We start from the raw sequence: 25842 nt of genomic DNA, 5'->3' as shown, positions 1-25842 counted from the left end.
GATCTTTGGCGTTGTGATCTCGTCCGCCGTGAAGCGAATGCGACGTTGCTAGACAACCGGCGTGGGCGAGCCGCTGCTCGTTAATTATTGATAACTAATGTGATTACATGCAAAGTGGAGTCAACATGAGAACGACAGTGCAGGCAATAAGATGATTAGTGCAATAATAAAAAAAAAAAAAAAAACATTACTGAAATGATACCTTGTTTGGATTTTCAATTAGATCTTTTTTTTAATGAACCTTTTTTTTTTTTTCTCTTTCTAAAGAAGCAGCGAATGAATTTGGTAATGCTCTCTTGAAGTAAAGTACAACTGCATAAACGTGTTAGATATGCTAAAATGATTCACCCCCGTATTCTACAAAGTCTGATGTGTTCACACATGCAGCACAGCGGGAGCGTGCAGAAAACCAAGAAGTCAAAGAATGGAGAGAAAAAGAACACTCCACTACCTGTCAACCGTCACAAGCCACCCTACCCCCCCACCACCTCATATTCAGCGGGAGGCCCAATCAGAGCATAAAAAAAAATGTCATAAAAGGAGTGCGCGTAGGCCAGATGTCAGACTGCATTGGCATCGGGCCCTGCTGTCGGCACACCTGGATCGGCAGATGGACCTCGATGTGGCTAATTCGTCCGAGCTCCATGAGTCAGCAACTTCATCGGCTCTTCCCCGCCATTAATATCCCACTTTTATTAAAGCGTCGCACGCAAATGTGCCGACACCGAACGTGTAATTAGTCACACGTCGATATTTCTGTCCGAATGTTTGATTAGCAATGCTACCAAATGCTAACGCTACTGTTGTTTTCAGGTCCATCCTTCAAGCAGAGTTGCTGCAAAGCGCAGAAATCCCTGGAGTTCCTCCCAATCAACCTGCACACTCAGAGGATGAGGGTGACGTGCCCCAGAAAGACAGGTCCATGTTTATTTATCACTCGCTAGCTTGACTTTACAAGCGTCACCTCGCATCGCTCCGTCGCTTTTAATTGAGAGCGTAACCTCGGAATCAAATCAGCAGGCAATGTTGGAAAGGCGCCTTTAATATGACACGTGCCCACGCCCTACCTTGTGGAGTTTTGTGGCAAGGTAACAAATGTTGTTGTGTTTCGCCCACGTGCTAAAAAAATTTTCGTCGAGTCTCCGTGGTTTAAATTTAGTATCTCGGCAATCGGATCGACTTCAAATAAATTGACTTTAAAATGGCTACTTCGGATCAAAATACCAGACTTGTCATGCCTCGTCACTAGAAGGTTAAAAATATTCATGACAGTTTTAAACTCGGAGTGGATTTTTTTTCTTTTTGATGGAAAATTGTTACAAAATCTCAACATATCAAAGTTTTGTATATTTTTCAGTAGTTGCGTTAACACTTTTTACTGTTCAAAAAAATGCCTTTAAGACAACTGAAGTGTCCTCTTGTGTCAGATTTTTTTTTTTTTTTGACATCGTAGGACACAAACGAGTCATTGTGTCCTGAGTGCACTTTGCTGTACTTTCCTTTGCTACGGCAGAACCAATTAACAGCGAGTCGGACTTCAGAAAAGCCCGCAGGGGGGAGAGAAGAAGGACGTGAAAGAAAAAAAAAGTGTGGGGGCAAATAAGTGCCACACGGCCTTGACACGCAGGGATGATTAATGGAATTGGGTTGGAGCAATGTCACAGAGGACCCCACAAAACCAAATGTGTCAAACTACTATTGTGCTGTTCTGAGCCCAGGGAGGAAGGGTCAGGGTCTTCCTGTCACACTGGACGGAACCATATCAGTTGAGGGCAGCATTACCTAGAACAGTTAAACACTGCAGGGGCGAGAATTCTGAGAAGGCGCCAGTCAGGTATTTCAAATGGTCAGCATGAATCCCTGTTTCATAATTAGATTGTCGAATAACAACACAATCAAAAATATGTCGCGTGATAACCTAAATAACAGACTCGCAACAGCGAGATACAACAAGGTGTTACCAAAGTAATAACATCCACCCGGCAGAGTCATCATTTTTACGCATGCCCGAAGAAGAACGCACTAACTCGCCGTCATTTTCGTTTGCAGACGCGACGTACGACATTGTGACGGCGGGCGCCCCCGCCGCACACTACCAAGGCTTCAAGGGCGGCGGTCTGCAGCGTCTTCTCAGCCGATACGAAGCAGAGAAGAAAAGGTGAGGCGTGTTTTCCAAATAGAATTTGCCAGCACCAATAAACACAGTTTTTAAAATGGGAGGGAACACGAAAAAAAAGCGGTAAAACATGACGTGACAATGTAACACCTTTCAAAAACCTACATGTGAAATTGGCGAGGAAGGTTCGCCAGCCCTTTTGTTCTCAATGTTTCTCATTTTTTTTCAAAACCTCTCCAAGACTAAAAACTAATCTGTCTAAGTTGTACCCCGCTGTGGTCACCAATGTAATTTCCTGAAAGCTGAAAGATGAGCACTGCTGACTGCTTTAGAACTGAGCCATGTGTCGCCGTCCCTCCCTGTGTGGTCACTTGAGTGATGCCACAAAAAATGAAGGGTGATTTTTATTTTATTTTTTTATCGTTGTAACTAAGCTCCCGTAAAACGCGAAGCCATTACAGTCCACGGCGGATCCGATTAGTTTTTTTGTTTTTTTTTCGCTAGAAAAATGAAGACTTCTTCACGCTAAAGCGCACACGTGACGGTCATCCCTATCTGCTAGCGTAGCGTAGCGTTATGCTGATAAACTGAACATATTGTAAAGAATCCATTCAAGTGAAAAGAAGAGATTAGACGCCAAACATAATCTTCCAGGCAGACAAAAGCTTTTTGTTTCATATTTAACTTCGCTAATGACTCGCTGGAGTTGAAAAAAACTTTTGCAATTTTCCGCCTGGCTAGCTGCCGAGAGCGCGGCGCTTCACCTTATCCACATTTTGACTCGGCCCATTTGACAATCCTCTTTACAAGTTGGTCCTAATGTTGTTTCCCCCTCACTCGCACTCTAATGGACTCTTGCCCGCTTTCTATCCACCTTGCGGAAAATACTTTGAGATATTGCTTGAAAGAATATCATCAAAATAAACCAAGTTGCATTTCTATTTTTAGCTGTTCGTAATTAGCACCCAGCTAATAATTGCGCTCTCCACTGTTTCGGCTCAAAACTGAAACCATTCGTGCCTCCGTGTCATCTTTATCTCTGACAGGAACATTAGGAATATTTGATTGATGGAATTGACACTTAATCAAAATTCTGAATAACCCAAGAATTGATAAATAAGTTTGCCGCTCATCCCTCACTACCTGCAAAGCCACACACACACACACACACACACACACACACACACACACACACACACACACACACACACACACACTACAGACTGGCTTTCATCTACACCTTTTGCAATCTCTTCTCTGTGATATTAATCCATCACAGTTGGAGACGGACAGAGTGAAGAAGCCGAAACACCGAAGTGTTAGCGGGAGGCCAATAAAAGAGCAATTTGTCTTTGTTCCCGCACCTTCCAAAGGAGGCGAGCATGTAGTGGAGTATCTCCAACGTGTGTGTGCGTGTAGCATTCAGCATCTATTAAAAAGCTGACATCAGCCCAAGTTGCCAATGACCGGCACGTCTGATGTAGTTTGTCTTGCAGGATGAGCCCCAAAAGAGTTGAATCAATATTTTCGTTTAGTATTCTTTGGGAGGGCGAGGACGCACATGCACTCGGCATTTATCTTCCTTGAATACATGCGCTGCCGCTTTAATTGCTCTTATAAAAGTCTGCAATGAATGGAATCGAATCTTACATTAACGACTCTCATTTTGACTTTTTTTTTTTTTTTTCCCCAGAAGTAGTGGACAAAAGGCTTTGAGTAGAAGCGGGATCGAAGCAAGTGTCGTCGCGGTTACGGAAGGACTCGTGGGGACCACATGTCATATAAAGTCTCGCGGGTGTTGGACTTAATGCGACGTGGCAGAATGTTGTCCAACAAAACGAGTTTCCGGGACATTGGCGCCGGTCCATTTTATATTCTGTGACTGGTCTAATTTAGCTCGCAAGCCAAAGAGCTGCCAAGTGCCTCCGCTTTAAAATTCTCAAGAGGGTCCTGCTCTCCCATTCACTCAACTCGGGTTATATATTTTTGGGGGGGTGAGGATTTTTTTCAAGCAATAAACTCAAGAGGCTTTTTAGAAAAACATATTTTTCTTGCATTTAAAAATAAAAAGTTGACTTTCTGGAATGATTGTAGATCCCAAATGCTCACCCCACCCTTCCTTTATTTTATTTTTTTCATTCCTTGTAATTTAGAGCAAGGTGTCTTCACAGAAAGAAAAAATAATAATAATCCAACTTTGAAGTCGTGCCTCTAGCCCACCTATCCAAAAAGCAAAATAACAAGTTCTTCGGGGAACAAAAAGACGAGTGGTGCTAATCCAAGGATCTTGTCTTCACCTGAAGTGTTGATTTAAAATTCCAGGTGTAAAAAGGCACGTCGTGTACTATACCCTTAGTGTTCAATCAGACATCTCGAGATTTTTTGAAAGTGTCAGAAGTTGTTAGTGGACCTCGCACTTTCGAGGCGATCGCCTTGCAGACTAAAAGGAATTCTGATGAGGCTCTCAACCGTGTCCTTGGTCCGAGGTGATCAGTTGGGGTGACGGGATCGCATGTAATGACAGTTTTTGGTATGCTCACCTTGGCCACTAGGGGGTAGTCTATTGCTTAAAATGGACAAGCAAGTTTTCTGGAATTAAAGAAAACAATTTTAAATGAATGGTTCTCTCTCGTCAGTGACTCTTTACGACTTTGTGACTCATAAAATGTTTTTTTTTTGTTTTTTTTTTGCAGCTTCAGTACGGCCTACCAATGTATCTACTACTCCCCCGAGCACACGGCCAAAGCTCAAGAAGTTCTGAGCAGCGTCAGCCTCCTGCAGCCGCTCATCGGCACTTTAGCCGATCAACTACTACACGCCGCTCGTGAGCATTCCTCTCCCGGCCTGAGGGAGGCGCTCAAGAACCTCGCAGACAAGGTGAGGAAACCCTGAAACGCCGGGCGTGGCATTATGACTCCTCGACAGATTGATTCTGTCGTTTCTGGAAGAAGGCGACTCGATGGCGAGCTTGCGCTTGATTGGAGCGCCGCCTCTGACATTTTTTTTTTTGTATCGGCGTAATTAATGAATGACATCTGCTGCTGTCAGACTGCAATCTGTTGTGCCAGAGATTGTTTTATAGCCGGCGTGGACCGGAGCCCAATCAGCCTGCGTTAATTGCCGCGCTCGCTTCGCTCTCATCCCTGATTAGTCACGCACGTACCTGCCAAGGAAAGGGGGCTGCCCCTGGTCAACCCGCCGGTGGGGGGAGTGAGTGAGTGAGTGAGTGAGTGAGTGAGTGAGTGAGTGAGTGAGTGAGTGAGTGAGTGAGTGAGTGAGTGAGTGAGTGAGTGAGTGAGTGAGTGAGTGAGTGAGTGAGTGAGTGAGTGAGTGAGTGAGTGACATGCACGAGATATAGTGTGTGATGTACTTAAATTTTGGACTTAAACAAATTTATTTCAACGAATCAAACAAATTTGACTGGCTGATTTTGGTTCAAACAAAACCAAAAATGTAAGAATTTTCCAAAAAGAAAAACCTTTTTTTCAACAGAACAGATACAACCAAAAATGTAAGAATTTAAAAAAGGTTTTTTTTTTTATTAAAAAGTCTTCGAATTAAAAAGTTACAAATGATTTTTTTCTTCTTAATCATACAACTTGAATTTGTCGCCATCCAAGTTTTTGCTGAGTCTTTTTTTTTTTTTCCCCCTCATATTGCGTTTTGTGGTCATTCCATAATATCCCAATTATATCACCGTGCTTTGTTTGGAGCTATTTCCACTCGCTCCACATAAACTTGCCAGTCTGTTTACTTTTAATTTTATCATTTGCGTCTTTTATTGTGCTGGTTGTATTTGGACTCCCTGCTCACTTTGCCATTACTCTCTTTTAGTTGGCATCGTAGTTTATGTTCAGTAAGAGGCGTTGAGTGTGGGAATCCTCTTGTGGATGTCATTATAATGATTGGTGGCGTTCCACGGCCAACAATATGTGTTGGGCTTACCTGGTGGCGGATTTCAAGCCTCCTCCTCTGTACAAGTGTGCTATTTTTAGGTCTGTTTTTCTTCTGTTATGTTCCTATTTCTCAGCTCAGATCCACAGAGGCCCCCCCTTTTTTCTTTTTTCTTTTTTTTTTCCCCCTCGCTCCATAATCACGCACGTGGAGGTGGAGTGAGTAGCAGAATGTCTCCGGGGTAGCGTCTCGTGGCTTCGTGTGTTAAAGAGAAAGAAAAGGAGACAAAAAAGTTGCCATTTAAGCGCTTCCTCACTCACAAAGCGGCGTCTCGCTTAGAGGACGCATCCTGCGGCGCTGCCAAATGCCACTAAGAGAAAAAAAAAAAAAAGAAAAAAAAACATTAACACTGCAGGAGAGCAGTTATGTTATCACTCCAATGCACCAGCAAAAAAAAAAAAAAGCATTTCCTGCAGCTGCTTGACGAGATCACCAAAGTCCCAATTGTTGCTTTTCGAAATTCATAAAAGTGAGCTTTTACGATGTTTACGCAAGTTGCTTTCCATTTTACGCCAAGTGCCACCTCGTGAAAACACTTTGCTCTATAAATACCAAAATTCAAATACTGTTGACCAAAGAAATAAAAGAGGGAAGAAAAAGCATTAAATGCATAACAAGGATATAGCAGTAATTGTTTTCAATGATTTTTTTTCCAAATTTTTACAAGAGCAAAACTGTCAAATTGTGAAGAGAGTGACTTGTAATGATATTGCAGCTTGCTGGTGAAGATCTCCCAGTTTGCTCGCTGGTAATCGCGGCGCCGGCAATGCGACTCGGGAGACCTTTTATCACTTTCACTCTGGCGGGAAACGGGGGGCTCGTGACACCGGCGGGTTCTTTATCAAAGGAACAGCGCTCCTCGGAGATGTCGCAAGTCCAAGTAATTGAATCGTTTGTTTGTTGATGCTCACCGGCCGCAATGTCTTCTTTTAAGCCACCTTCAGTCCCAAAGGCTTCTTTAAGATCCAAATTTCTGCTGTTAAATCTCGCTCAACTCACGATAGAAGCGCTTCGGCAAATAGTGGACCGCTTTTCTAAAAGTAAAAAAAAAATGCCTTCGAGCTTTCTAATGTGACTGCCAGTTGAAGTTTACTGTCGCATAAAAATAGAATTACATGTTAGCTTAGCTAGCTTAATCCTAATGCTAACACATTTGGTAGCGCATATAAGAATATACTGTAACAGAATGCTTGAAGAGTTGCTGATTATTGAGAACGGCATTTTTTTAATTTCAATATTCCCTTATTATTTCTTGATTTATTTATTTTTATTTGGCCCAAAAAAAATAGCACATTTTGAAATGCAGTAGCTAATACCGGCCGATACAATCGGTCGGGGAATTACCTTATAAATGAGGTGACTCCCCACTAAAATTTAGAACTGAATCAGTCTTTTGGTTTATGAAAGGTTTTCAACAAACCAGAAGAGTCAAATTGCGTAGATTTTTTTTGTGGTTTGACCCGAGTGACTGACTCCCCACCTCGCCTTGTCTCATACTGGCTGCAGACGGAGCAATTTGTCCATACGCTCAAGGATGAATTGGTCAAGTGCGCCCTGTTGGCACTGCACGCCGCCCAGCCGGGCTACGTTTCCAAGAACCAGAAGGGCGGCGAGCGAGACCCAAGTCCCGTCCGGACGGCGTCGCCGTCGGCCCATGCCGACGACGAGGCCACGTCGTGCAACAACGTGGGCCCGAGGCGAGGCGAAGACTCCATCCCGCACCACAAAGAGTTCGACGAAGAGGAATGGGCAAGTCTCTTGTTGTTTAATTCTCTCTTTCTTTTTTTTTTCTTTCCTTTTTTGTGTGTGCTGAGTGGCATCGCCGTGTCCTGTGTAGGTTCAGTCATTCTTTTTTAAAGCTTTTAAATCACAATGTGACTTTTGTGCCATATATTGCGTCTCCACTGCCTTTCATGGTACGTATAGTAATGACTTGGACATTCTTTTCTTTTTTTTCTTTGGAGTTGTCATCACCGTCACCTTTTTTTTTTTTTTTTTTCCCCCCACGGCCGATGTTTTTTTTCTACACGAGCATTTTAGAGCAATTTGCAAGAAACCCTGGCCGCATGATCTGTTTTCTCTCGTGTGGCCTTTGGTCACGCTGCTGCTTTTTTTGCTTGGTGGTGGGGTGAGGGCGCACTGTATGACTGTTGGATTCTTTCAGGACAGAGTTTGGGCCAGCGTGGCCAAGCGTCTCAACTGTGTCATCGCCATGGTAGACCAGCTGGCCGACCAGGACGAGCGTAACAAGCAGGAGCGCGCCAACGGCGAGCAGCAACAACTCGCTGATGTCATCACCTCACACAACCCTGGTAAGGAATTTTGAATATAATAATTATGCGGCTAAAATTGTATTTATTTTCTTTGTAAATACAGCCCCAAAAGCTGATTTTGCCATTTCCAGAGATCCTATAATGCTCTCACTGCGCTCCTTGTGTTTTGGCTCGAGAAGACATCATTGATACATTACTGCCCCCTGTTGATCACTAAAAGAATGACACGAATAAGCTTTTGTCTGCGAAACTTTTGATAAGATCACTGTTCTAAAAAAAGACACGAACAATCGAAAATGTGTGTGATCCATAATACAATTATTATGAAAACAGGTGAAAATTTTTAGAATCTTTTAGATTTAGTTTTGGTCAGTGCTTTTAAGCATTTGTATTTGGTTTCCTGAATGAAAGCGTAATTTCAGTTTCAGTTTATTATTTTAGTTTTCATTAACTATAATAACCTTGATTTCGAGTCATTTGTGGAGCAGTCTATGTCAATTCAGTCTACTGATGTCATTTCATTGTCTTTTCAGAGACGCGTCCTTTTCACAGACAATTTTATGATGCGTTTAATGACCCGCCATTAACCGTGAATCATCTATTATGCATTGTGACGTGGTATGAAATGTCGCCCTTGAGACACCAAATGTCTTGAAAACAGGAAGTGAAATCTCGCTCGCTAGCTGTGCCACTGGGTCAATGTGTGAGACGGGAAGTCACCCCAACATCATTCATGGTCTTCCTTGTTTTTCGAATGTTGGCAAAGCAGGTGACTGGCGGGAACAGCTCTGCCCCCTGGTGACCAGGTTGAAGGAGTGTGTGACACAGGTGGTGGACAAGGCCAGGAGAGCCGTCACCTTTGTGCTGCTGCAGGAGGCCGCCTGCAGCATCCCACAAGGATTCCTACTGCAGCAGAGGAGAGACGTCGTCTTCAGTCAGGCTGTGAGTCAACAATAATTATGATTGAAGTACTTATACAAACCAAAGAAAATATCAATTATTTTAATGTGACTAAAGAAAAATGCAAATACAACTGTAGAAAACACGAAGACAATAAAATATGGATTATTTTAAGTGAATCGAAATTAAATCAAGTTCATTTAAATGGGGATGAAACAGAAATGAAAACCCTGTAAATTGATTCATGAATGAAATGAAATTCAATGTTATTAATTTGATGAAAAGGTTGGTTAAAATTAACTCAAATAAACTAACTTGGATTACATCAAATTAAATTATAAGTTTAATTAAATATCCGTGATCTGAATTGCTTAACCTCACAGGAGATATAAAGATAAGGTAAATCATATAACAAGGAGCCATACTTTGAAAACATTCTGCCTGGGCCAATGAGACATGCATGTGCTCCATTGCTCCTGCAGGGGGCGTCATATTTCCTCTTTCTCCATTTACTGCACTGTCCTCTCCTTTTATTGTATTTGATGGAAATCAATCACTAACCCTTTAAGTTATGACTTCATTGCTTTATCACGTCTCACATCCGTATCTCTGTGGCCAGACACGTAATGGTGCTAATGACCCGCCTGTTAGTAGGTTAATAAAGACAGTAAAAGTACTTTACTGTAATGTGTCATCATCACATTGTAAAGCACTTTACTGGCGTGTATGTTATCAGCACGCGGCCTCCGTGTTAACAGTAAGGCCGTGTTTTGCTAGCGTGCAACTCGGGTGTGCTAAGTCCATTTTCTGATGAAACCACGTAAGACGTTGAATTTAGAAACTCGTGATTGAAGAATCACCGCTTTTTGTGTGTGATGCGAGTCGGTGATTGAGCACGTTTGTGTGTCTGTTTCCGGTCGTGCAAACAAGCATCCGTCCGCCTTGTGTTCGATTCATAAAAGCGGCATTCTTTCAATGCGAATGAATATTTCCTGATCAGCACGTCACTAAAAGGCACGCGTGCGTTTGTGAGCACCAGCTGGCAGTGTTGGCGTGCGGTTTCGTCATGCGCGTCTACGCCGGAATGCAGGACAAAAGCTTTTTGAAGCAGCTCCACCTGGTCGGCCTGGTGGCCCAGTTTGAAAGCCTGCTCAGCACCTACAGTAAGTTCGCATGTCGAACTAGCGGCCTTTCCGTTGAGTCATCGCGCTAACTCGGCAACGTCCCAAGGCGAAGAGATCGGCATGCTGGAGGATATGGAGGTGGGAGTGGCCGACCTCCAGAGGGTCGTGTTCAAGGTGACCCAGGCCAGGACGGACCACCTCAGTGACCTTCAGCCCGTAGTGCGAGGCAGGCGGTGAGACTCGGATCTGGACTTTTCCACGCGAGTATCGATGTTCTGATGCTAAGCTTTTGCGGCTGTGCTCAGGGACCACTTCACCGTGGAGGTCCCGCTGCCAGGCCCAGCCTTCCAGAACATGCCTGAGGAAATCAAGGAGGGCCAACCACTGCACGTGTTTCCGGTGCTTTTTAACGTGGGCATCAACGAGCAGCAAACCATCGCCGAGAGGTCAGCGTAGACCCCCCCTTGAGCTACCACTTCGATTTGAAAACCATCTAATCATCATGTATTGGCTTGCAGGTTTGGAGACATTTCCCTTCAGGAGAGGATCAACCAGAAGAACTTTGAAACGCTGGAGTGTTATTACAAAACGCTGAGTGAAAAGGTGCCACGTGAATGTAAGTTGACTCAGTGCTTATCACCAAAGGTGCGGTCAGACAGACCACGGGAGAGAATTTTCCACTCTCACTTTCCTTTGCTCTTTAAAACAGGTCTACCATGTTTCCAAAGTCAGACCGACATCAAGGAACTACTTGAAAGTCTGGGCCAGAATGTAGTCGCTAAGCGGAGGAAGAATGTGGAGATTCTGTGGAGCGCTGCGGCGGTGAGCAACGGCCGTAAATTTCCTCTTCGCTAAATAAAACAAACCTTGCGTTGCGTGAGCCCCGCATCTGGAATTTGATGCAAAAAAAAAAATCACGTTTGAGTGTGGAAGATACTCAGCACACAATCTGCTGAAATGAGTTGAGACAAAAGTAGTGATTTGGTGCCATCTTGTGACAGTTTTGGTGCCAAGAAACTTAAGTTGGAGTTAGTTAGGGGCGTTTCATTTAGACACACGTAGTGCTTTGTCACCCTTTTGTACCACCTGTGTGCCAAGGAACAATGCTGAAATCTGTTGAGGAGCTTCATTTAGACAAAAGTAGTGCTTTGCTGCTATCCTGTGCCAAGGAATTGCGTTGAAATGAGTTGAGGGGCTTCATTTTGGCAAACGGTAAATAGCGCTGTGCCATTTCGGGAAAACTCCGATGTCAAACCCTCGGGCTTCAAAACTCTTCCCGGACCCCGACGTACTTAACTGTCTTATTTGCCGCTATCCAGATATGCCGGCGTCTGAACGGCATCAGGTTCACCAGCTGCAAAAGTGCCAAAGACCGAACGTCCATGTCCGTCACGCTGGAGCAGTGCGCCCTGCTGCGTGACGAACACCAGCTCAGCAAGGACTTCTTCGTCCGCGCTCTTGACTGCATGCGGAGGTAAGGCCTTCAGAGGCATCCACTTTGTTATCGAGCCGTAAGCCCCGCCCCCTGCTCGCTGCATTCCACCACCCGCCGCCCACACACACACACACACGAGTGTTTCCATGAATACGCATCCCAAACGTCACCCAACAACAACAATGTATCAACTTCAGGAATTCTCGGAATGCGCTCGAACACAACGGCCCAGCTTATTTGTTGTTGTTCAAATCCAACTTCGCATAAACAAAAAAGTCGGTCGGCGATAAAGACCTGCTGGACTGGTTGGCACCGCTTGGCACTGCTTGGCGTCCGCAAACCTCAAGTTGGACTCTCTTCTGGAACTAATTGACAGCTAGGCAGGTGCGCAGGGTGCGGTACGACAAGGCATCATTTTCTTGTCCCTCCGGGGCTCGACAGAAACTTTAGGAGTACGTATTGACTCTCTTTTGAGCCAATAGGGGATGATAAATGACATTTTCTCTCCCTCAACACCTCAGACGAATTTCAAGGCTCTCGGACCACAAAAAAAACGGTGTTGACGTTTAAGAATGTCAAATTTACAAAAGCCCAAATCCTTCACGTTAACAACCCATCACAAACTTTAGTTTAGGTGGAGTTTTTATCCACCGGCCGAAATAAAGGGACCATTTTGATTTAAAAATGCCCATAAAGCATTACTCGATGACCCCAAATTGATGAAATTTGATTGTCGATGAATGGATTTATTTGGATGGTTCTACAAGAAAGATCTGATCGATGTGTCGAGCTAGCGAGGACGTAAGTTGGATAGACCGTTGCATGCCGCCTCCCTCCCTCCCTCCCTCCAGCCGTGCCGTGCCGTGCCGCATTCATTCCATTTCGTCCATCGTCTTCCTCTCTTGCGGGTTGTCTTCATCGTCCCACTAACCTGGCTTTTTCTCTCTCTCTCTCTCTCTGCTCGCGATCGGGGTGGGGGCGTTCTTCCTTTTCTCAGTCGGCTGTCTCACGGAGAATTGGGGCACTGGGAGGACCCCGAGGCGGGCGCGGCGGCCGAGAGTAAACCGACGTCGCGTCACTTTTACCCCATCGCCCTGCTGCTCGTCAGCTCCCACCTACTGGTCGTCTGGCTCATTTTAAGTTTGGTTTTTCTGCTGGCAAAGTATCAATAAAGCTGCTGACAACTACCCACGCCTTTGCTCGCTCTCTCTTCGCTGGCCGCCCTCGCCATTCTTCGCCTTTGTGTTTCCGCTCAAGCCTCGGCTAACTCAAAAGCAACTTTTTAGCTAACCTACGTCATGTTAGCTTAGCTTCAATTGCGGTCATGCTTGTATTAGCATTGGTTAGTCCACAAACACTGCAAATGAAATTAGTCAAGGTGCTAAAATGCAACATAACTTGATTCCATTTCTTGGCATCTTCCCGTCAAGCAGAATATTCCGGATTGGCAACCCCCCCCCCCCCCCCCCCGTGCGAGAAAGTCTGACTAACCAACTAGATAAATGAAAACAAGTTGTTAGCATTAAGCCTCGGGTAACTCAAAAGCTTAAGTTTTTTCTTTCCGTTAGGCAGAATTTTCTGGATTGGCAGCCTCCCATGCAGGAGCTGCTTAAGATTTTGGAATGGCACCAAGTGGTTCCCCACTTACTGCTTTTAATGGCTTGTAATCAGACTTGTGGTTGGCGAAATGTGCAGCTGAGTAAATGCCAAACGTCGGCTACGCCAAGTCGGTGTCCTTGGCCACTCCTTCCAAGAGGACTGTGTTGACTTGTTTTAAGTCAAGTCAAGTCAAGTTTATTTGTATAGCCCTAAAACTGAAGCACTACTTAAAAAGCACATATGACCCAAATTTGAAAATCCTGTGGTGACCGTCGTCGTCGTTGCATTTGACTGTCAGAGAAGGCTGCCGCATGGAGAACGTGGAGAAGAACATCGGCTGCAGGAAGTACGCCTTCAACATGTTGCAACTGATGGTCTTCCCAAAGTCTTACAGGCCGCCCGAGGGCTCGTACGGAAAAGTGGACACTTGATCCGGTCCGGACGTTCCACGAGCAGCTTAATGTGTCATTTCTTAAAACTGTCCAACAAATATTTATTTTTTTCTACAATAGTATTGTACAAATGATGTCATTTGTTGCATTTAACAAATAAAATCTTTACATTTTCCCACGCTGTCTTTATGAGCTTGTATTATTGCGCAACCGTAGAATGAACTCCGACATATTCGACGAGTTTCATTTGGAAATTACGATTTCAGTGCTCTAAAAATAAAAATCCAACCAAACAAATGAGCATGTTTTTAATAGGCAAAATAGAACTTTACAGTATTGTAACATATATACTAATAATAATTCAAAGGAATGTTAAGAATTCAACAGTCTGTACATCATGATTTCTTGCCTTAATTCACTTTTGCCACTAGGGGGCGCTACAGTGCATTTACATTTCTACAGTGAAAATGATAACTGCTCAGTAATCTGGAGTGATATTTTTTCACAGAGTATTGTGTGGCTACATTTCTGTTTTGTGTTAGCATTAAGCTTGCAGATGGTCGAACTCAGAACAGCGGTTGAAATTTCAGGATGAACTGCTTAACTTGAACGCTCTCATCCCGTTGTGCAATGTTTTGTTAGTTTTTTTTTTTTTTTTTTGCAGAAATTGCTGTCCATTCCGCATATTTTGACTTGGTACAGTCATTTCTTTTCGTGGTTAGCATATTTTGGGCTAACAACATTCATTTCAGTTCAGTAGCATATTTTGGGGTTAGCTATACATTCATGGCTGTTTATGCAGTTAGCTTATGGTCACTTTCAAATATCACCTGCCTGGTCCATCCACATTAGAAGACTTCACATATTTTGTTCACACTCAGAAGTTATTCACTTGTGTATATACTTTGGTGCACAAGTAGTTGGACAATGGTTTTTTTTTCAAGGCAACATTACAAAGTAAAATGATGCCTTAATTTTTGTTATCTCATGATTTCAAAGTATTCATTAAAATAATGACTTGTTTGAGGCTCCCGCGATGAGGAACGTTTGCTTTGGAAAACAGTCATTGTCCAAAAATGTGTGCATATAAAGATATTTTTTAGTTCCGACAAAATATGACATATTTGCATCTAGTGTTGGGCATTCAATGAGCCAATGCTTGCAGGAGGGTTTTAAGTCGATCCAGAAAAGTTGTGATGTTCCCGAGTGAGTGCGCCTCGCATGGCGGACAGTTGACCTGCAACTAAACAAAAAGAAAGCGTGTCTTTGTTACAATCCGTCTCTTTGTTTATATTTTTAATTCATCATCCGATTCATCGGTTATCTGAATTTTATTCTGCCAAATTTCGGAATTGAGTTCTGCCTGGAAAAAAATCGGGCTTAAATAATAACTTAACCTTACATGCATATTTTAAATTAGCTTTATGCATGAAGCGTCAATATAATTATATAATTATAATTATTATAATTATAATATTATTAATTATGTATTTTATTTGCTAATTATAAAGAAATATAAATAATTATATATATATTTTTTTTTTATCATGGACATGTGGCATATTGTGCTGCTTCACCAAAATTTTGATTAAAAAAATAAAAAAACAGGATCCAGTGCACAACTCACAGCGATGCTTTCAGTTTGCAGCTCGTCGTTGAAATTGTCGATGCAGTTGGAGTAATCGTTGTCAACTTCCTCTTCGACCATGACCATTCCAAGCTCCAGGAAGTAACATTTGAGGGCCAGATGATGACACTTGGCCTGTGGGAGAGGTTTGTACATCACCAGGGGAGCCATAGACTAATTATAGCATTTTAGGAGCATTTGGCTTACTCGAATTTCATTCATGGACGGAGCGTACAACATTGCGCTGGACTCCTGAATGGGCAAAAACATTTTGATTTCGCTTGATGGAATAAAAATGAAAAAAAAAAAATGTCACCGGTTGTGGCAAAGCGTGATAAGCAGAACAATTTGTATACCTTTTGCTCACCTCAATGGAGGGCGTCAGGCTGCTCAGGCACCGTTGCAGGCGTTGCGAGTCACCCGGGGACAACCCGCACGAAGTCGAAACGAGGAGACTTGCGGAAGGAACAGTGAAGACCATCGTTAAGTTACAAACATTTTGTTTCATGCTATCAAAATGAATATTCTGGTGCTTTCAGGAGAATGTATTTTATTTGATTGCATGCAAATGATTAGAATCTCTACAAACGATACAATAAGTATCATTGGCCCGATTTTCTTCCAGCACTTGGTTGACTTGATGTTTTGTTTGCATAGGAAGCAAAGCCATGCTACACCGCTGTCGTCGTACCTCAGCACAAACACACAAAGCCACACCTGAGTTGTGTGTCTGTCCCCGCACAGGTGAGGGCAGAGCGGCAGCCGGGTGCCTGCCTGGAAACAACACGGACGGGTTAGTGCACATCCTCAAAGGTTCACCCACCCACGCTTCGCTGACACCGATAGATGAAAAAAAAATCTGCGGCACAACTGCGTGATTAACACGGATGATTGGCACAGATGAATATCTTGGCTTTGTTCCCCACAAACATACGCAACAGATACATTTTTTGGGTTATTTTTGTCGTGACAGATGAATGACGCTTACCTTTTCATTGGCACAATCAAAGTGGTTTAGTTAACCATGGTTATTATTGTATCAGCCATGATCTTTTCTCAACTACGATGAAATATTTAAAAAAATAAATGATAGTCATACAATCCAAGCAAAATAATAAATAGGTCTTCCCAATCCAAATCGATGGAAAGGACAAGAGGTCAAGCGCCTCCCTTCAAAAATCTAATGTTTCCTAAAATATGTAACTTTTTTATATAGTACTCAATAAAAACAATGTCATGTCATAATTATATATAATCAAAAAAATTGTGAATCATAATTCAATGCTCCAATCCAATTCATTGTGGTGCTTCTTCTGGTCTTGGCCACTAGAAGGCAGTGCAGTGCTGACCAGTCATTAGACAAAGTTAGACTTCCTCTTCTGATTGCAAGTGACTCTAAAATACTGAAATATTTGTCATTTTTTTCCAGAAAATGAAGAAAACATGCCTGGGAGTATTTTTACATGATACGTCAACCTGTCAGTGCATCGTTTGTGTTCAATTAGGTATTGCTATGTTGGGTATCCATCATTAGCATGTCAATGGTGTTTACTAGCATGAAGCTAAACAGGTTTATATACAGCAAAGCTACATTGGTGTAATTGTTTTGTTCGATGTTTAGCGTGACAGTAAACGCCTTGATCAGCTTTTTTTTTTTTTTTTAAGAATTGTTCACAAGTCATTTTAATGATAAAGACATTGGCGCCGAACAAGGCAGGTGTCAAAGTCCAGAATATGGAACGACTTGTATTTCTCTATGATCTAATTCCTTGCAATTCAAGGAGACATGTTTAGGGAAAGCGCAATTTCTTTTGGGTGATGCTGAGGGACTCAGATTGACATTGTTAGTTTACTTGTGTACAATGAGTTGCATTGTTCTAAAAAACCAAAAAAACAAAACACCAAGCCGCTCGAAAAGGAAGCCCTTCCGCGCTTATCGCGGACTTTTCCTGTTGTGGTTATTATGAAGCCACATTAGGTTGGAATGGAAAGGCTGCGGGCGCACGCGTGGTTCACCGCCCGTACGCGCAAGTTATTAACGCCCGATCAATTTTTTTGTTCAAAGTGCAAACGACGCGCACACGCACAAACGAACGAACGAACGCAAGCGTTGAAAATAAATGACTACACAAAAATCATCTTACCGTTCTGCAACTTATTAAGTGGAAAGGGACGAGCTGGCGCGCCGTCATGAAGCCGCCGTGTGCGCCGTGCTCGTGTGTCCACAGTTAATGCAGCATGTCGCTCCGGTGGACTGCTGCAGGACGGATAGGACGGATAGGACGGGAGGGTGGAGAACGTCGTGCTGGTGGTCTCCGTCAGGGGGGGGGGGCGGGGGGGGAATAAAACGAAGCACACCGGGCAGAGATAACAAAAGTATGCACATTACACGCACAAGCTCAGTGTTGAGTTAACGCCTCTGCATTCGTCACGAGACGGAGGGAGGGAGGGAGGGAGGGAGAGCGGGAAGTAGGTGAAAGCGAGGGGCAGATATTAAAGTGCCTCTTATTAACTAGTTGATGTGACTACAAAAATGGCAGGAAGGCTACTCGACTATCTGATCATTCATCAGGCTACAAAATCACAGGAAGCTTATTAGAACGGCTTAACTTTATTTTGGAGGCATTTTAAATGATGGCAGGTGTCCCCTGACTCCCATTGACCGAAAATATAAACGCACTTTTGCAAATATTTTCATCTACGTTTTGTTTTTTTTAACATTTAAGTTGGAGCGGTTATAGGTCATTGCGTCACAGTAACCACGGAATTTTCTTCCAAGCATCACAAAATCTTCACATTTGAACAGGGGTGTGTAGACTTTTAATATTACTTTGTTTTTTTTTTGTTGACTGTTGCCCTTAATACTTTTGATGTGTGGCTTTGCAGAAATAATTGGTTTGCTCGAAACACACAATTGGTTTATTTCTGTGCTCATTCAGTTTTATTCAGGCACCGTCCTAACATTTGACAGTGAGGTCAAAAAGTTGTTAAAATGTTTGAAGGTGTAATAAAACCATCTGATTTCTGTTTCAGACTTTGGTGGCTGCATCTAATTTAAGAGCGGCCATTTCTTCTTCGCCCTCGTCTTCCTCCTCTTCATCGTCGTCATCTTCCTCTTCGTCGTCATCTTCCTCTTCGTCGTCGTCGTCGTAGTTGCGTCCTCCGCCTCCTGACGCGACGTTCTTCCAGTAGCTGTCGTAGCCCGACGCTCCGTAGTCGTCGTCATCGTCGTCGTCAGCGCCGCCCTGGCGTCCGAATTTCAACGTGCGGGCTGCGGCGGCAGGTGAACACGACGAACACATGATGGTCATCCACAAACCGAGATGTCAGTTGGGATGTTTTGGGGGACTTACTGGACATGCTGAGGTCTTTGGTCTCTTGGGTCTCGTGACCACACTTGGGACACGGCGGCGCTTTCCCCTTCTCCTGCTTGAACACTTTGCTCTTGGCATGGTCGTCACAGTAGCAGGCCTGTCGGGGACAACAACAGCTTCTAATGCCCAAAAAAAGTTTGGGGGACTTTTATTCACGTTAAAGTTGTTGGATGCGCATATTAGTGCGAGTGGACAGCGTAAAGCCCGCCTCCACGAAACAGGCTAATGTGGGATGGATGAAATGTTCGTATATAAAACACATTGCAAAAATAATCACTGAAAAATAATTCAGACAATAAAGCCCCCTTTGAAATGTTTAAAATAGTCACAAAGATGCACGGTATGGCTTTCTGCACAGGTAAGCAGAGCTGCGCTCCCACCTTACAACGCAGGCATGAGTGCTGGCCCAGTCTGTTGCAGGAAACGCCTATATTAGGAGACAGAAAAACAAATGTCAGGTTGTATCTAGGCCTATACCTGCACACCAACCTTACTAATATAATCATATGCCTTTTTCTTTTCAATTTTAACCAGCACGGTGACTCACACTTGTATGTTTCAGCTTGAAGGACTTGGCAGCTGGCCTGGTGCTCGAATTGATCATCTTCGCAAAGAAAGTTTTGACAGAAGGAGCAGCGAAAAATACGCCCGCCTGTGGAAGGAATGAAGACTGTGAGGACGACGTGACTTCGTGGAGGTCAGATTGTCATGTGTGGGGGGGTTGGGGGCGGGGTCATTACCGTGGTCCCACACGCCACGTTCGCACTCGATACAGTCCGCCTCCGTCAGAGGACACAGACAAGCGTGAGTGCTCAGGCATTTCCTGCTGTGGCACACCCAAGCTTCACAAAAGTCACACACTGCCCCCTAGTGGACAAAGTTACTCGCATCACAAGGACAAAATAGTTGAAAGTTCAGCTGTTCTCTGAATTTACATCGAATTTTGTTGCGCTTGAATGACACATGCTATGTTGGGTAAAAGTGTTTTAAAAAAGATTGGATTGAAAGTATAAGATTTTCAAAACAATTGCAAGACTGACTGGCGTCGTCAAGTATCGGTATTTGGTATCGGTAAGTACTTAAATGTAAGTACATGTGTTTGTTCCGGAAAGGTTTAATCAGTCCATCCTGACATGAGTGGCATTTTTTTTTTTTCATGAATTGTACGATCTCAGGGGACGTTCAGTGTTGAGAAATTTGCTTCCAACTTACCACCATTCCCATCCCGGTGCTGTAGATCCCTGGGTGTTTGATGACGCAATCTGAAGTCTTCATACATTTGGTTTTGCCTTGTAACAACAACAACAACAACAAAAATCATCCCCCCTAGAACACAACACAATAGCAAAACTGTGAAATATTTGACCCTACTTCACTCACCACAGTGTGCACATGTAGGAAGTTTTTGTACAGCATTGCAGAAGTAACAGAAAGCTCGGTTCTTCTGTTTTCTAGGGAGAGATAACACAGTTAGCGCTTTGACGATCTGGGCTGCGTTGCTGATTGAAATACTCACCTCTGGCATTTATCACAATCCTAAATACAGTAGCAGGGAGAAAGAAGGCATTAGTAGTCGTGCCACTAGAAATGGAGAGAATAAGCCACGGTGGCGTGTCACCATGTTGACGTTGCACGGGTGTTTAGCCAAGTCCACCAGGTCCCGGTTGGCTCGGCTTTGTTTCTCTCGTTCCTTTCGATTTTCCGCCTTTTTCCTGGCACCAGTCTTCTTTTTAGGCATTTTGGCACCCGGTTGACAACGATCCTTGACGCGAAAGCAACAATATTCAACTCTGTAACGCTAATACAATCATCCAAACAAATATGAGGGATCTAATTGACTCGTCGATTACCGATACTCATTAATTCATTCAAATAGTTACCAAAGCTCGTCGGGAAAATGTCGTTTAAAAGTTTGAAGTGGGCGAGCCGTACGATGTGGTCGCGACTAGCTAATAACGTGACGAGAAATGACATGCGAAAGTAAAAATTTATTTCCAACTTAGACGTTCACATTTGGAGCCACAAGTGCGTTGCTAAGTAGTTGTTTTAATGGTTATGTTAGTTATACGCGAGCGTCATAGTAAACAAAAACGTTATTTTTACTTTACCAAAAAAGCGAGTCTACTGGTCCGCTCGGAAATGTAACCGTGCGGGAAACAAGACCCCAGTGATAATTTGTTCCGCGGTGGACACAAAATCCAAATGGGCTTTTTTATTTTTTTCGTTCATCATCCAAACCGCTTATTCTCACAAATGTCCTCATATTACAAAGCTATTACATTGTGCGATATCAACACAGTTTCAATCTGTTTAGCCATTTTAAAGCTGAGATTTCAAATTGTACTCTTTAGGCTTCCTCATATGCTTCGCAAAAGAATCACTGCCTGAAGACACTTTAGATATTCCATTTTTATTTTGACATCATTTCTACACTTGTTCCATTACACTCAGTCCTTTTTTTTCTTCTTCTTCTTCTCGTACGTAACAGTCAAAGCTTTTATTTTTAGTCAGGCGCATCCACGTGCCCTTATGCTTCAAAGCCACATTGGCCTCGCCTATGTCACGTGGTCGGCTAAACCCCGACCAATCAGGTAGCGTCTGAATCTCCCACTGTTAACTTCCCCCTCCCACCTCCCTCCACCCGCCCCTCACAGGTGGCAGTGATGTGGAGAAGACTTCTCACGAGTGGATCAGCACCAAACCAATGGTCGACCGCTAGAACCGTACTTGGTGTCTTTTTATAAACGGTCTATTTCCGGGTTGCACCATGGCGCCGTCCATCACTCGCTTGTGCCGCAGTGTCGCTCTCTCGACATGGCTCATCTCCTCCCTGTGCTCCGTACACCTGTTGTGCTTGGACTTCACCGTAGCCGAGAAGGAGGAGTGGTACACGGCCTTCGTCAACATCACCTACCTGGATCCGCTCACCGCTAAACCACGAAGCGATAAGAGCGAGTGCGGCCGCTATGGCGAACACTCCCCCAAAAGGGAAGTCCGGGGGCTGGTGTTGGCGCCGTCGCTGCCGCAGGACCGTCAGATGTGCGAGCCGGCCGCCCGCTTCCCTCCGGCGTCGCGCTCCGCCGCCGCCTGGGTGGCCCTGGTGGCCGCGGGGAACTGCACATATCGCGAGAAGATCCGGAACGCGGCCAGCCACAACGCCTCGGCGGTGGTCGTGTACAATGTGGGCTCCAGTGGTACCAATGACACGATCACCATGCCCCACTCTGGTAAGACTTTCATCCCTGCTACACGTTCCAACGCATATATCACCCCTCAAACTAACCGTAAACAAACACAGAGCAGCTCAGCCTCTGCTGAGCATGACATTGTGAATTTTTCTGAGAATCCAATAGGCATACAAAACCTATTATTTACCCACTCTAATGACTAATCCACCAAAAACCTGACCTTTTTTTATTTGGCCTAGCTTCAGATTTGAATGGTTTTACAGGAACCAGAAAGTTCCAAACGCATGTTCATTTAATGCAAATCATTATAATACACCTCCACCAAGTTTTCCAGCTGTAAATATTCTCCCAGTCTGTTGTTCATTTTCATAAAGTAGCACTGAGTGCTATGAGAATAAAAATGCCACAATGTCTTAAGGCTTATTTGATGAATACATCCCCCTTGGAAATGTGTCACTTTCTCTCTTTTGGCAATTTGTTCCGAAAACTCGTATTTATCATGAATTTCCATTATTTTTGCCTTTTGGAATGGTTTTCCTCCAGGAGTATTTTATTATCCACGGCCATAAATTCTGAAGCATGGCAACGCAGCAACAGCCCAACAAAGTACACCTGCACCCAAGCACGTTTTTTTTTTTCTCGCGCTTCCTTGAATCAAAGAGGTTGGGAGGCAGGGTGGAGAAAAGGCTGAGGGGTGATGTCACTGCTGGCAGCCAGAAGAGGAAGGCGATGTAGAACCCGGCAACCGGTGTTTCGGACCCGACGCGAGCCTGCCAAATAAAGAGCGGAACGCTTTCTGTGAGCCCAGCCAACACAGCTGGCCTGGCTTCTCTGGGTTTAACCCTTCCATGTCTCAAATGGATATGAAGTTTTACTGAGCAAGGTGCTTGATTTCCATTTGAGATTTTCCTTTTACTTGCAAGTGCAGACTTGATACTTTAGCGCCAGGGAACTCCATTCAACTCACTCAACAAAGGGCAGCAACTTGGCAAAAAAATGTGAACACGTCAAAGACTTCAGGGTGTTTAATGCCACTCCCAGTTGAAGTTTACTATTAAAAAAAAAAAGTTCTAATCTTTGCCTTTTGGTCTGCTTACAAACAATGTGAAAGTGACATGCATGCACGTCTCAGTCCAGAAACGATTTTTCCCAACAGTAATGTGGCAAAGGAGCACATTTTAAACTTTAAACCTTTTTTTTTTTTTTTTTTTTTTTTTTTAATTTTTCTTATTTCCCTCCTACGTACAGGTACAGGCGACATAGTGGCCATCATGATCCCAGAGCACAAAGGTCGGGAGATGATGGCATTGCTGGAGCAGAACGTCGCCGTCACCTTGCACATCACTGTAGGGACACGCAACCTGCAGAAGTATGTGAGCAGAACGTCTGTAGTGTTTGTCTCCATCTCCTTCATCATTCTCATGATAATCTCCCTCGCCTGGCTTGTCTTCTACTATATCCAGAGATTCCGCTATGCTAATGCACGCGACCGCAACCAGGTATGGCTTGAGCTTTATTGGATTTATTTTCTTGTTGTTGTCGTTGTTGTTGTTATGCAATTGCAATATCTGTGAGGGCCGGTCGGTCTCTTCGCTATACAATCTGGTCGCCGGCCGTCACGGAGCGGTTGGAATTAGCCCAACAGCTGGCCCCGAAAAGCAGTGAACCATCGATGAGAGCAAATAGCTCCTTGTTACATCATCGCCGCGTCTGTTATTGTAACATCTGCAGGGGTGGCAGCCATTGTTTGCTTTTCTTTTCTTTTTTTTTTAAACAATGACTGCAGCGTGTCCAACCACCTTTTCAGGTTTTTTTTTTTTTTCCCTCTCTATTCATAAGATTTCATTTCGAACTTGAATTTACCCTGAGTGAAGAAATGAGTTTAGCATTTTCTGAAATAATGAATCCTTTTATACCCACGGCATCAATATTAACCGAAGCTACTGAAAAAAATCAAAACACGAGTAATGTGAGACTAAGGGACAGGCCCTTCCAAAAGTATTGAAACAGTGAGGCGAATTCCTTTATTGTTGATGGAAGCGGAACATGAAAATCCGCCAGGCTGGTTTACCGTGTTGCATTGACAGCTGTAGCAAAAACATCCATCCTAGGATCAAGTCACCTCTTTTAGTTTCACGTTATGTTTATTAGCGCCCCGGTGTCGCACTTCAGCGTGTGTTTTGTCACGACCCCGCAGAGACGCTTGGGGGACGCTGCCAAAAAAGCCATCAGCAAGCTTCCAGTACGGACCATTAAGAAAGGCGACAAGGTATGCAGCCGTCGCGTGACATTATTTGAACTCCCGTTACATCGACGCAACGGCGTCTTTTCCTTCCAGGAGACCGAGCGCGACTTTGATAGCTGCGCCGTGTGCATCGAGGCATACAAGCCTAACGACGTTGTCAGGGTGCTACCTTGCAGGTACGCAAATGTGACGACACGCCGTTGCAATCCTTATTTCAAACCATTTGTTTTTCCCAGGCATGTTTTCCATAAGCACTGCGTGGACCCGTGGCTGCATGATCACCAGACGTGTCCCATGTGTAAAATGAATATACTCAAGGCCTTGGGAATTTTGGTGAGTTCTTCTCTGCCTCCAATTTGGTACTCTCACTTGTCTCCAAATCTGTCCGTTTTGCCCGAGCCAGTTTTGATACTTAAGAGTGACGATTTGGACTGCCCGACAGTATTCATTTGTGTTCGGCGCCAGATGCCACGCGGATGCTAATTGTTAGCTAATTGAATAACATGATTAAAATGTCACGCGGTCCGTCCAGCTCAACGTGGACTGCCAGGACGAGTCGCCGCCGGACTACGAGATGACGCTGGAGGGTCCGTCTGCCGACCCGGCTATCAGCGGGGCGAGCGAAATCACCGTCAACGAGAGCTCCGTGGCGCTGGAACTGGTCGAGAGGACAACGGATCCCAACGTGGGGTTGGCGCCGCAGGCGGAGGAGAACTACATCATTTCTGGCAGTGAGTCTTGTTTGAAGCAGTCCGATTTGCTCGTGTAGTTTAGCTTTAAAATGTTCAAATAAAGTCAAACGGATACGAGAGTTTCTGTCCTAAATTTCAAATGTGTTTCCCTTCCGTCAGGCGAGCACCAGCTCCCGCTCAGCAGCGATTCCGACTCTTCGCTCAACGCGGTAAGCGGGCCGCAAGTAGACAATGTTGGCTCCGGAGCCGACGCGGGATTATTAAAAGGTGACGAGAGGATTGTAGAAAAGGAGGATGAGCAGAACGGGAGCCCAAGCGCATGAGGGCCAACAGAAATCTCTCACGCTGTCGCCAACTACTGGACATATTTGTCACTGCGTCCTCCGTGGACACTGTCCTTGTTGAGATCCCCCCCCCCACATTTAAACCAATGAAATGTTTCTACATGGTGTGAAATTTTCAATTGAATCTAGAAATAAGTCATGTCCAGGATTACTGCCATTTTTTTTTTTTTTCCCCCTCAATTTTCAACAGCAGTCTCGCCGACACATCTTCTTGTATGGACAATTGTTGTTTTTGCACAAGTGATGTCAACCTCCAGGGTCAGGAGGTGAAACGCTGAGCACACTGCAGACGCACCTCACAAATCCCTCATGTCTGTCCCGTGTGGACCAATCACGGGACTCCCCGCGTAACACTTGTTTACTGTTGCCTAGTAGAAAATGCTGCATCGTTACGGTCGTCGTATCAGTCCAAATTTATGTATAGATATTTCAAAAAATGTCGGATGCGTTTGGATAAATCAGTCGCAGAGTACCATTTTAGCAACAACAAAACAGCTCCTTAGCTTTGATCGGCCACCTTCAACTCCCAACGGACAGCCTGGTACTTCTGAAGTCGAGCGAACAAACCCGGCCCACTGC

The 25842-nt window shown here is 44.3% G+C and overlaps 4 protein-coding genes across 15 annotated transcripts in view; 2 read left to right on the top strand and 2 right to left on the bottom strand.

Moving 5' to 3' along the window:
- Positions 1-14223, top strand: part of inpp4b (inositol polyphosphate-4-phosphatase type II B) — a 73890-nt gene extending 59667 nt beyond the window's left edge. For 7 of the 9 annotated variants that reach the window (XM_085911537.1, XM_085911541.1, XM_085911539.1 and 4 more), the window contains 13 exons: positions 814-918; positions 2050-2158; positions 4810-4993; positions 7577-7819; positions 8235-8382; positions 9110-9285; positions 10283-10406; positions 10474-10600; positions 10673-10813; positions 10886-10983; positions 11077-11189; positions 11687-11841; positions 12800-13680. In XM_085911537.1, the coding sequence (XP_085767663.1) occupies positions 814-918; positions 2050-2158; positions 4810-4993; positions 7577-7819; positions 8235-8382; positions 9110-9285; positions 10283-10406; positions 10474-10600; positions 10673-10813; positions 10886-10983; positions 11077-11189; positions 11687-11841; positions 12800-12974 (1898 nt within the window). In that variant the 3' untranslated portion in view covers positions 12975-13680. The other 2 variants (XM_085911540.1, XM_085911538.1) reach the window with 2 other exon arrangements.
- On the bottom strand, positions 14088-17847 carry LOC147057281 (uncharacterized). Its single transcript, XM_085911546.1, has 6 exons — positions 17565-17847; positions 16112-16194; positions 15788-15875; positions 15628-15672; positions 15421-15555; positions 14088-15036 (listed from the first exon to the last, which is right to left on the bottom strand). Exons 1-6 carry the CDS (start codon positions 17610-17612, stop codon positions 14938-14940), a joined length of 498 nt encoding a protein of 165 aa, XP_085767672.1. The 5' UTR covers positions 17613-17847; the 3' UTR covers positions 14088-14937.
- A 486-nt stretch (positions 17848-18333) lies between these two features.
- noazfp (nucleolar atypical zinc finger) lies at positions 18334-20966 on the bottom strand. 3 transcript variants are annotated; one of them, XM_085912295.1, is made up of 10 exons: positions 20903-20966; positions 20413-20556; positions 20311-20330; positions 20175-20245; positions 20007-20083; positions 19535-19661; positions 19342-19446; positions 19175-19221; positions 18774-18891; positions 18334-18691 (listed from the first exon to the last, which is right to left on the bottom strand). In XM_085912295.1, the coding sequence occupies exons 2-10, from the start codon at positions 20530-20532 to the stop codon at positions 18450-18452; spliced, it is 927 nt and encodes a 308-aa protein (XP_085768421.1). In that variant the 5' UTR covers positions 20533-20556; positions 20903-20966; the 3' UTR covers positions 18334-18449. The 3 variants fall into 3 exon arrangements, with proteins under 3 accessions (XP_085768421.1, XP_085768424.1, XP_085768422.1); XM_085912298.1 differs by lacking the exon at positions 20903-20966 and adding an exon at positions 20675-20896 and having other exon boundaries at positions 20413-20592; XM_085912296.1 differs by lacking the exon at positions 20903-20966 and adding an exon at positions 20675-20896.
- On the top strand, positions 19345-25741 carry rnf150a (ring finger protein 150a). 2 transcript variants are annotated; one of them, XM_085912293.1, is made up of 9 exons: positions 19345-19491; positions 21449-22021; positions 23231-23355; positions 23446-23481; positions 24180-24251; positions 24321-24403; positions 24464-24560; positions 24760-24958; positions 25079-25741. In XM_085912293.1, the coding sequence occupies exons 2-9, from the start codon at positions 21562-21564 to the stop codon at positions 25240-25242; spliced, it is 1236 nt and encodes a 411-aa protein (XP_085768419.1). In that variant the 5' UTR covers positions 19345-19491; positions 21449-21561; the 3' UTR covers positions 25243-25741. The 2 variants fall into 2 exon arrangements, with proteins under 2 accessions (XP_085768419.1, XP_085768418.1); XM_085912292.1 differs by lacking the exon at positions 19345-19491 and having other exon boundaries at positions 23231-23481.
- Positions 25742-25842: the final 101 nt, after the last annotated feature.

This window comes from Syngnathus leptorhynchus, chromosome 5 (assembly GCF_054491065.1).
Source record: "Syngnathus leptorhynchus isolate UIUO chromosome 5, UIUO_Slep, whole genome shotgun sequence".
Lineage (NCBI taxonomy): Eukaryota > Metazoa > Chordata > Actinopteri > Syngnathiformes > Syngnathidae > Syngnathus > Syngnathus leptorhynchus.
This window is presented reverse-complemented; position numbering and strand designations above follow the sequence as displayed.